Source organism: Acipenser ruthenus, chromosome 5 (genome assembly GCF_902713425.1).
Source record: "Acipenser ruthenus chromosome 5, fAciRut3.2 maternal haplotype, whole genome shotgun sequence".
Lineage (NCBI taxonomy): Eukaryota > Metazoa > Chordata > Actinopteri > Acipenseriformes > Acipenseridae > Acipenser > Acipenser ruthenus.
Genome location: NC_081193.1, coordinates 74006678 through 74018306, shown reverse-complemented (window position 1 = coordinate 74018306; position 11629 = coordinate 74006678). Strand labels below are relative to the sequence as shown.

Sequence of the window (11629 nt, the reverse complement as noted above, 5' to 3'; positions counted from 1 at the left end):
ACAGTAAGTGAGGTGATACAGCTAGACTCGTGTATGTACAGTAAGTGAGGTGAGACAGCTAGACTCGTGTATGTACAGTAAGTGAGGTGAGACAGCTAGAATTAACATCAAATGGGAATGGGGAAGGGAATGCAGCATGAAAATAAAAAGACTAAAGTTTAATTAAAAATAAATCATTTATAGTATTTTAAAAAGTTAATTTTGTTCCCTTTACTAACCTGAACCTGTGGAGTTTTGAAGACCATTAAGAGTACAGGTAGTTCTGTTTATAATGGTCTCAAAGTCCATCGGGAGTTCATACAACAAGTGATAGAAAGCGTTGTCTGGCACTCTTCTGTCCTCTCAGTTTCCACCGGTTTTAAAAGAAGAAGCATATGCACACTGACTCACTTAGATAAGCAAGACAAAGATGAAGTTTGAAAACATCCTGGCAGACATCGGAGGCTTTGGGAGGTTCCAGATTTTTATTTTCGTCATCCTATGCTTTCCCAGAGTGACTCTCCCATGGCACTTTCTGCTGCACAACTTCATTTCAGCTGTACCCACTCACCACTGTGCCATCTCAGACCCAGACAATGAAGACATCTTTGGGAACCTTACTGCACACCAGAAACTTGTTGTCAGCATCCCAATGGAGCTTAGTGGGGCTTTCAGCACCTGCAAGATGTTCTCTGAGCCCCAGTTTCAACTGCTTTCCAACTCCTCCATGGGGGCTGGAAATGCTGCTGCAACTGTGGAGTGCCAGTATGGATGGGTTTATGATACATCTATATTCTCTTCAACTGTAGCGACAGAGGTAAATCTTTTAAGGATTCCCTAAATTCTCCAAATGGGTCTCAGGTTAACTCGGAATGTACCATGTTTTTAAGGTATTCTAAATCACATATGAGTCACAGTTACTGATTTTTCATTGAAATAGCAGATATCATCCTGTGCAGAACATATGGTTTATCTTTCAATAAGAGCCACACTACACACCTCTATTATCTTCAATTTCTTTCTTAGACATTTAAGTTACATAGAAACAGTGAGGGTTTTGTTTTTTTTCTAAGAAACAGTTTGAGGTAGGAGTATTTCCCTTGATGCGTTACTGAGAACACTAAAAACCTCATCCTTCGGAGCACAAACCGCAGTGCTTCCTCTCAGCTGTTATACAGTACATCAAAATGCTTTCAACAGAACTATAAAGATGATAACATGCATGAAAATAAAGAAAAACCAGCAGGACCAGGTCACCTTCCCCGATTGAGACTGCTGCATTGTTGGGGGATGAGCAGGGCTGTAGTGCCAAAAAAAATGCCGGAGCTGTCCTAAAATCAACAAATGATACTTTATTAACGGTTAACCTTTACAAAATTTTACGTTGAATTAAATTAAATACCAACTGAATTAAAATACACATACTAACAAATGTTTACAAAGCTGTAAAAAATATATACTGTATACTAACTACTGTTTTGCACTTTAACATTTCCTCATAAGAAATGTAAATGTTATTTCTAATTGAACGTACGTACAAAAACAAACGGTAAAATACAAATGCCCACGAGAAAAGACAGTGTTTTTTTAAGTACTGTCGCGTTTGTGGGAAATTAAGGCAAAATGAAGGCAGCCTCACACAGGTATTTCAGATTCTTGGAACCGACGAACTGGATACAAATATCAGGGATCCGATTCCAGTGAGTACTATTATGTTTTTAATAAAACTGATTCTTAGTAACATTAATTTCTGTCAAAAATGTATTTGACAACTATAAATGACATGTTCACAATTCAGTCTCACTTTTATATGAAGGGATGAAAATTACGATGGGTAATTCAAACTAGTCTCACTTTGACATGAGCAGATATTCTTCAGATTGGTTTTGGGTGAAGTGAATTTTCTGCAACCCCAAGCCCAACGACAAGATTTTGGCTACCTAAAAATGTCATTTAACCCCAAGCCGATGGGGTCGTATTGCGGCTTGGGATCCTAACATACACACTGACTTGTTTGCACATACCATGTGGTTAAAGATTATTTTTTTTAATTGTAGGCTTTGTGAAATTTACAATTAACAAGGTTATACTGGTACACACAATGTTTTTTTTCCGTCAAAGCCACGCCCCCGGTACACCAGCCACCAATCCCAAGCATGCACGGCTTCCTGCTCTCGATCCCTTGCAACATTGTTGTAACAATTTCCCCGATTTGTGACAACAATGTTGCAACTGGGTCCCGTTCACGCTGCAAGCCAAGCTGCTCCTGTCTGACGTCCCTGAACACCTGCTGTGGTTGAACCTTTGACTCTGGGTCACAGAACCTTCCTGAATATGGTCACAGCACACCCAGGCTCATTACAGTATATTAAAGTACCGTGTTTGTAAAAGTTTGTATTAATAGTACATACAATGAAGTATGGGTCGCAACCCCATCAGCTGCAATTCTGTATGAATAAGAAGGTGAAAACTGAAAGGTTAAACAATTCCTGGCATCGTTGGATAAATAAACAAGCAGTTGTGATGAAGTAGGTCACTTTTCACAACATTTGGGCATTTCAGTGTTAAATGATATACTGTTTGGTTTGATTTTGTTTTCTTATCCAGTGGATATGTATACACTATGAATAATAATGTATATAAATATAAACAGCGTGCAAGTACAGCTCCTTTCCTTTAAGGATATGCTGTCAGAGAGAAGGTACTTAACTTTACTGTTCAACTGCCATTCCGGTTTTTTTTTTTTTACTGTGCATTATTTTAGCTAAACAGAAGAAAAATATCTGTCTTCTATATTAATATCTTTCCAGTTTGCAGTATAATTACAATTCATTGCATTTCTACTGTATAATTTACTGTATTGCTACCAAATGATGGCACACAAATCACTCACAAATACAAAATATTCAATGCCTTTTATTTAGTTTTCAATAAATAATTTCCATGTTTTACAAAAGCTAAAATGTTGGATTTTATGTTTATGTATGTTTTTGAGTAATACAAGTCTGTTGTTTTGAACCAGCATTGATTCAATCTGTCTCTAAGTCAAAATAAATATTTTGGATAACTCTTTGTGAATGCAAATTCAAATTGTTTTGCTTTCTTTCTTAAGTGGGACATGGTTTGTAACAAGAAAGGACTGAATCAAGCTAGTGCCACTTTCTTCTTCATTGGTGTGATGATAGGAGCCATCGTATTTGGCGGCCTCTCAGACAAGTAATTTTTTTTAATTTGTATTCCTTCTTAAATGTAAAACATCCCCCCTAGACCACCCTTGGAAATGTATGTATAATAATTTAGTTTACTATTAATTTCGTTACCTGACACTTAATAAAATAAAACCACGCCTGTACAGTGCTCTCACCATTGAGAATATATACGTTTTGCCAAAGTGTTTACCTATTTATTTTACCTTTTGCTTGTTTCCATGTAATTACCTATAGCTTTCATTTTCAGTAAAAATCCCCCACTAAGTTCATTGGACTTCGCCCTCGACCTAATTTTTCTTTTTTCAGATTTGGAAGAAAGCCAATGCTCTTAGCATCCTTTATTTTATCTATAGTGTTTGGATTGGCAGCTACATTCTCTGTCTCCTATGTAATGTTTGCCATAATGAGGTCTCTCACAGGATTTGGACTTACTGGGATATCTATTATCTCCATTTGCCTAAGTAAGTATACACTTTATCAGGGCAATAGTCATTATTGTGAATGTTGTATATTGTAGCAATATGCATAAAGCTTTAGACTGCAACAAATGCTTCAAAATCACAAACTGTATTATCTTTTCAGCTATTGAGTGGGTTGATATTGAACACCGAACTTTTATCGGAGTCTTTGGCAGCATGGTTTGGTCTACTGGGAACATGATGCTTGCACTGATAGCTTATCTGATCAGAGACTGGAGATGGCTGCTCTTAGCTGTCACCTCTCCTCTTGTTATATGCTGCATCGTTTGGTGGTAAGACAAACATGTTGTTAAAATCTTACATGCTGGTAAAGGGGAAATAACTTGGCTTTAAATCATGGATGAAAGACAACTCATAAGCATACATTTTTTTGCAACTCCCTTGTTGAGTCCCATAGATGTAAAGATTTTGCATTGGAAACTATTCAATAAAATAGTTTGTAGAGGAACAGAAATCAAACAAGAAAGCATAAAACTCACAGCTCAGTTTAAGTGCATACAGCTATAAAAGTATTATTTTATGATGTCACACTATCACATGATTTCTCAAGTACCGGTACAAGCATTAAAAAATCATGGGAATAACAGAGATAACTGAAAGAACAAGACAGTAATTCATTTTTTCTCTCTTCACTAACAATGTCTGTGTGTCTCTTGTAATAGGTGGATCCCAGAGTCAGCAAGATGGTTGTTAGCCAATGGCAAGGTACACGAGGCTCACACGTACCTTTCAAAATGTGCAAAAATGAACAATAGGAAAGACGCCTCATCCAAAATAACCCCAGAGGTAACTGAAAAGAGAGTTTGTGCTTGTGGTCTAATTAACATAGGCTTGTCTGTATATTCAGTTTCAGGCTAAAATCAATATTGCAGGGGGTGCAACCTATTGCAGTACAGCAGACAAATCTGAAACAGCATTCTGATGTTTGTATGCATCTTGTCTATTTTAATCCCATGGTCCTGGCAATGGGTGGGACATAAAAAAAGAACATCCAGATTAAATATGGGTGATAGAGTGAAGACTATTCCAGTTTCCAGTAGCTATCTGTATTTTCAGTATTAGCGAGTTTGCAGACCACTTTCCACAAACTGCACCTACATAATACCTTTGAGTGAGGTTCTGTGCAAAACATCACAGACAAGCCAAAATTTGTAAAATGGTGTACCATATTTGCGTAATTTTCTGTCTTGGTTTTGTATGCTAGAGGGTGATGCAACAAAGATGAAAAAGCTGACACAAAACATGGTGTTTTATTTTCAGATGCTTTCTAGGATTGTGACCGTAGAGGGAAAAAATAAGAATTATACCTATTTGGATCTGGTGAGAACTCCAAAGATGAGGAAGCTTGCAATCTGCACTGGAATTATATGGTACATGTCACAATTAGACTGTATACAGAAACAACTGTCAGATTTTTGGTCTGAAAAGTGGTTTATTTGTCTGTAATTTATGCTCCTATTTTATGGAAAGGAGAAAGAAAAACTGTTATTTATATTTAAAAAAAATATTATTAAGTAACACAACTAGGTATTTTAAATATCCTCACATTTTTGGTTTATCATTTTGAAACATTACCATGGAGTTTCCTTTCATTAGGTTCGGAGTTGCTCACACATACTACGGAATCAGCCTAAATATTACTGGGTTTGGTCTAAACATGTACCTTACCCAGTTTATTTATGGAGCAATTGAGGTGCCTGCTAAATTGTTGGTCTACTACATGCTGAATAGGATTGGAAGAAGGCAAAGTCAGGCCTGGTCCTTACTTTTGACTGGAGTGTGTTTGGGAATCAATCTGTTTCTTCCTTCAAGTATGTTTTGTTTCCTGCAGTCAAATTATATATGAGTTATGAATGTATTGAAAAGCTGCATATTTTAATAGTACAGACATTGGATTTGCATATACAGTACCACCATCAAAACTCATGAAGTTGCTTGATAACATTTTGTTATGAACTTCATAAGCCCTTATGATTGTGTGGTCTTCTGAACAAAAATCTATTGAAGCATGACATAGTTACTGTTATTGCTTTCTCAAGTTCAAGAGTGTTCTGGCGTCAATTAAACATGTTTATATGTGTTGTCCAGGTATGGTGCTGGTTCGCTCAGTAATTGCTATCCTTGGGAAAGGCTTGTCTGAGGCTTCCTTTACCATTGTGTATCTTTACACGGCAGAGCTGTACCCAACAGTTGTCAGGTAAGTGAAATCTCAAAATTATATATATATATATATATATATATATATATATATATATATATATATATATATATATATATATATATACACACAGTACTGTGCAAAAGTTTTAGGCAGGTGTGAAAAAATGCTGTAAAGTAAGAATGCTTTCAAAAATAGACGTGTTAATAGTTTATATTTATCAATTAACAAAATGCAAAGTGAGTGAACAGAAGAAAAATCTACATAAAATCAATATTTGGTGTGACCACCCTTTGCCTTCAAAACAGCATCAATTCTTCTAGGTACACTTGCACAGTTTTTGAAGGAACTCGGCAGGTAGGTTGGCCCAAACATCTTGGAGAACTAACCACAGTTCTTCTGTGGATTTAGGCAGCCTCAGTTGCTTCTCTCTCTTCATGTAATCCCAGACAGAGTCGATGATGTTGAGATCAGGGCTCTGTGGGGGCCATACCATCACTTCCAGGACTCCTTGTTCTTCTTTACGCTGAAGATAGTTCTTAATGACTTTCGCTGTATGTTTGGGGTCGTTGTCATGCTACAGAATAAATTTGGGGCCAATCAGATGCCTCCCTGATGGTATTGCATGATGGATAAGTATCTGCCTGTACTTCTCAGCATTGAGGAGACCATTGATTCTGACCAAATCCCCAACTCCATTTGCAGAAATGCAGCCCCAAACTTGCAAGGAACCTCCACCATGCTTCACTGTTGCCTGCAGACACTCATTCATGTACCGCTCTTCAGCCCTTCAGCGAACAAACTGCCTTCTGCTACAGCCAAATATTTCAAATTTTGACTCATCAGTCCAGAGCACCTGCTGCCATTTTTCTGCACCCCAGTTCCTGTGTTTTCATGCATAGTTGAGTCGCTTGGCCTTGTTTCCACGTCGGAGGTATGGCTTTTTGGCCGCAAGTCTTCCATGAAGGCCACTTCTGACCAGACTTCTCCGGACAGTAGATGGGTGTACCAGGGTCCCACTGTTTTCTGCGAATTCTGAGCTGATGGCACTGCTGGACATCTTCCGATTGTGAAGGGAAGTAAGCATGATGTGTCTTTCATCTGCTGCAGTAAGTTTCCTTGGCCGACCACTGCGTCTACGGTCCTCAACGTTGCCCGTTTCTTAGTGCTTCTTCAAAAGAGCTTGGACAGCACATCTAGAAACCCCTGTCTGCCTTGAAATTTCTGCCTGGGAGAGACCTTGCTGATGCAGTATAACTACCTTGTGTCTTGTTGCTGTGCTCAGTCTTGCCATGGTGTATGACTTTTGACAGTAAACTGTCTTCAGCAACCTCACCTTGTTAGCTGAGTTTGGCTGTTCCTCACCCAGTTTTATTCCTCCTACACAGCTGTTTCTGTTTCAGTTAATGATTGTGTTTCAACCTACATATTGAATTGATGATCATTAGCACCTGTTTGGTATAATTGTTTCATCATACACCTGACTATATGCCTACAAAATCCCTGACTTTGTGCAAGTGTACCTAGAAGAATTGATGCTGTTTTGAAGGCAAAGGGTGGTCACACCAAATATGGATTTGATTTAGATTTTTCTTCTGTTCACTCACTTTGCATTTAGTTAATTGATAAATATAATCTTAACATGTCTATTTTTGAATGCATTCTTACTTTACAGCATTTTTTCACACCTGCCTAAAACTTTTGCACAGTACTGTATATATATATATATATATATATATATATATATATATATATATATATATATATATATATATATATATTAACTGATTGAACAGACAAGAACTGGTCAGGAAATCTTAAAAAGGGCAGAGGGATCTAAAGACAGAATAAATCATTGAAAAGGAATACTGACATGTAAAACAAAAATTCTAGCTAAATGGAAATAGTAGCACAAGTAACTTGCGTTAAAAAGGCATTTTCTGGCTAGTAGTTTATTTCTGTTCATTTATGTTTATTAGGGACAGATGTCAATGTAAGCGATTTATGTTATGTTTTGTTTATTTTTTAACTTTTTTTTGTAAAATGCTTTGGGAATTTTTTTTGTGAAAGACGATATACATGTATTTGTGGAGCAGACCAGATATGTGAGTGACAGCGATTTCACAAGAACAAGAGCAATAAGCTGTTTTTCGTTTTCTGAAAAGACAAAATGGCATTGGCTACAGCTCATTCGTGGCTCGTTTGGGAGTGTCTGCTGCACCACTGATAATGCTATTGGAAGACATCTGGAAGCTTCTCCCTCAAACCATATTCTGCTCAGTGGCAATCCTGGCTGGCTTCACGGCATTCTTCCTTCCTGAAACCCAAAATCTCCGCCTACCTGAAACTATTGAAGATGTCGAGCAAACAAGGTACAGTATAAATAGGGCGTCTGATTTTCAGGGGAAATTCTTTTCCAAATTCGGGTGAATGCTTTTTAAAAAATCGGGTAGAATTATTTAATGAAATAAATTGGGTGGATTTTTTTATTTAATCAAGAAAGAATAAATATTCGGGTAGAAATCAGGGTTTATTTAGAAAGAAATAAACAAATGCCTAAGCACAAAGTGTTGACAACAAAGTTGTCGTCAACAGTTTAAATCCCCAACGTATGTATATTTCCACACATTGGGGTATGCAAACTTTTGACATCTATCTCTCTCCCCTCTCTCTCTTTCTCTCTCTGTCACACACACACTGTATATGGAGGCATTTCTCCGTTCCAATCAAGTTTTATTTTCAAGAGGCTGTGTGGTCCAGTGGTTAAAGAAATGGGCTTGTAACCAGGAGGTCCACGGTTCAAATCCCACCTCAGCCACTGACTCATTGTGTGACCCTGAGCAAGTCACTTAACCTCTTTGTGCTCCGTCTTTCGGGTGAGACGTAGTTGTAAGTGACTCTGCAGCTGATGCATAGTTCAGACACCCTAGTCTCTGTAAGTCGCCATGGATAAAGGTGTCTGCTAAATAAACAAATATTATTTGTAGTGGAGTTGCAAGTATAATTGCACACAAAACATACGGGAAAACTAAACAACTTTACTCCATGCTGTTTTACAAAGAGAAACGATCCACTGGGGGAGAAATCAGGATAATCGGGAAAAAACGGAAAATCAGACACCCTAGTATAAAGTAATTTGGATACACTTTATAAAAATGTCAAAAAATATATATAAACTGATTTTAATAATGTGCTCTGAAAGACCGCACTAAATGGACCTCATTTTGTAACAGTATTTTTATTTTTTCTGGTTCTTTTTAAAAACTGCTGTAAGGAGCCATATTTAAAATTGAATCCTTGGACAAGTTCCTTAAAATTGAGTTAAACAAAGAGAGCCCCCTTCAACAACTCCATATACAAAATGAACAAAACATGCCTTTTTCTAAATCAGAAAAGCAGCTAGTTTTAGTTTTAATACAAAGTGTGTTATTTTAATCACTTGTAATGTACTTGCTTGATTTATTCATTGATAAGACGTTTGTTCAAAACATAAAATCAGAAAACATTTCTCTCAGGTGTTAAAAGTTGGGGCTTTAAGTACAGATGGCAAATCCGGCAGTTTGGAATAATAAAATTGATATTTTATTGTTACAGAAAAAGGACAATCGCCATATCAGCTGAAGAAAGAACAGACATCTCACTGAAACCCCTCAATTGTGATTTAAAAGAAAATGTATCCTAAACCGAGACAGGAAGCTACTTTATCAACACAAAACTGGAATAAGTTAATCCAGTGGTTACAAACAGACGAATGAAGGTGGAAACAGCAATACTTGGGTCAATCGCAAGCAAAGTCTAGAGTATTGTGTTAATGGTGACCAAAACATTCCCGTTCAACACTAGCGTGGTATCTAATTTTCCTCTTATTAAGACTAAAATCTTTGAATTTTGTATCTTGCTCTTAATTGTACTGTAATTCTTGATATGTATTTTTTGTATACAACTGTAAGTTGTCCTGGGTAAGGGTGTCTGATAAGAATTAAATAATAATAATAATAATAATGTTAGTTAGAGAAAGCTTTAAAAAGTACATTTAAAAGTAACAGACCAACACATTTATAGAAGCCTACCCTGTAGGAACAAAATGTCAAATCATTTTAAAGCATCATCATCCAGCACAGCTACCAGGGAGTATAACTAGAACTCTGTTTAATGCTGTTTTTACTTGTTTTAAATATAAATTGGATTATTTTTGTTGTATGGTCTGTGGTTTCGATTGCTGAATATTAGTAAGGTCTACTGGCTATTTCTGGGAAAGAGTGCCCACTAGTGGTTACAGCTTGATCCTGACGCTCCCTATTACTCACTTTCATTCCTTTTTTCACATATCTAAATTAGTAGTAGTATATATTTTTTTCTTGTCCGAGAACTTTATAATGTGCATATATAATAATTTAGAGGGAACAATGCTATAGTATAAAGATATGCAAGACATGTATTATAGAACAAAATATAGGCATCATCCAATGATGCCAGACGGATAAAAACGAAGATAAGAAATGTCTTAACAGATTTGTAATACATCTTGTACAGTACAGTAGTTCAAGATAAGGCTGTCAGTAGCTCAGTCAATTATCTCTGTCATCTAGGCAGATTTGAAATTCAACAAATGTCTGCGCTTGCTTTAATGTAAAACAAAGCTTTTTGTGCAAGAAATTTGTACTAACAATCATAGAGCAGTCAGGGTAAATTTGTTCAAAATCACAGAGAAGTGGGAAATGGTGTGTGAAGTAACAGGGATTTAAACTGACCAACTGCAAACACGGAGTTCTTAACTAACAAATACAGTAACCTACTGTATCTAGTATCAGGTACACCATTCTTTGTTTTGTCCTAAAGTTTATCTGCAGAAGTGATAGATTATGATTATGCTTTCATTGTTTGTTTATGGTTCATTCCTTTTTTATATACATGTAGGACTGACCTTTCTCTAAAACTACAATACAAATAAATGTCATGTTAACACATTTCTGTCTTGGTTCTTTTTCAATCTGTTACTTAAATGCTCAGACCAGGAGATCTTGTCTCATGCTAGCACACAGTTAACCCAAGGATCAAAATCTTAATTTACTTCTCATAAAACGAGAGGGGACATTGGCTTTGGCTGTAGACCCGCCAAATGCTGTCAAAGCACTAGGAGGGCATTCCCTTTTTGGTTGTTTTAATACTCGACCAGAACACTCCCTGCAATTTAGTCTTAAGGAAGACTGAAATGTAGTAAATGTTCCAAAATGACCATACAAGTCTGACAAAGGTAGAGGTGACCAGATTCATCTGGATTACTAATGTAAAGATACTAGAACTGAAGAGCAGTTCTTGAACATAAGAAAGTTTACAAAGGAGGCCATTCGGCCCATCTTGAACTACTTTTCAAAGCACCTTAACATAAGCTTAATTCATAATAATAATAATAATAATAATAATAATAATAATAATAATTCAGTTAATATGAACCATTAAGAAGGATTGTCAACATCATGAAATAGTATGGGAGCAGTAAAAAAGGAACTTGAAGCTACTTGCTCTTTAAGTGTATGCAAATCCACCAACTGTTAGGTCTTAGACCTACCACATGCTACTGTTTATTTATAAACTACAACCTGACAGGGAAAACAAATGACAGTAAACGTGCCTTTGCGTTCAAGCAATATAAATAACTCCAAGATGCAGTGTTCACTTTTTTTATTATCTATATTTCTAAATTTGTCATGTTTACTTCCTTATGTGACAGTTGAGTATTGTACTAGTAAAACACATATGAACAAAAGTGAACAAACACTTTTACACATCTTACTGTTTCTTTG

General features: G+C 36.5%; 1 protein-coding gene across 1 annotated transcript; it reads left to right on the top strand.

Annotated features, from left to right (window-relative positions):
• The first annotated feature begins 400 nt into the window (after positions 1-400).
• On the top strand, positions 401-10783 carry LOC117402746 (solute carrier family 22 member 7-like). The gene is made up of 10 exons (XM_034004174.2): positions 401-796; positions 3092-3195; positions 3495-3649; positions 3771-3939; positions 4330-4453; positions 4928-5037; positions 5264-5478; positions 5756-5864; positions 7991-8197; positions 9420-10783. The coding sequence occupies exons 1-10, from the start codon at positions 410-412 to the stop codon at positions 9505-9507; spliced, it is 1668 nt and encodes a 555-aa protein (XP_033860065.1). The 5' UTR covers positions 401-409; the 3' UTR covers positions 9508-10783.
• Positions 10784-11629: the final 846 nt, after the last annotated feature.

What these genes read in the sequence shown, in the direction of transcription:
- LOC117402746 (XM_034004174.2), top strand. Translation starts at nt 410, where the DNA reads ATGAAGTTTGAAAACATCCTGGCAGACATCGGAGGCTTTGGGAGGTTC. An exon ending in CTTCAACTGTAGCGACAGAG is followed by an intron (nt 797 to 3,091) that starts GTAAATCTTTTA and finishes TTCTTTCTTAAG; the next exon opens with TGGGACATGGTTTGTAACAA. An exon ending in ATCTGCACTGGAATTATATG is followed by an intron (nt 5,038 to 5,263) that starts GTACATGTCACA and finishes TCCTTTCATTAG; the next exon opens with GTTCGGAGTTGCTCACACAT.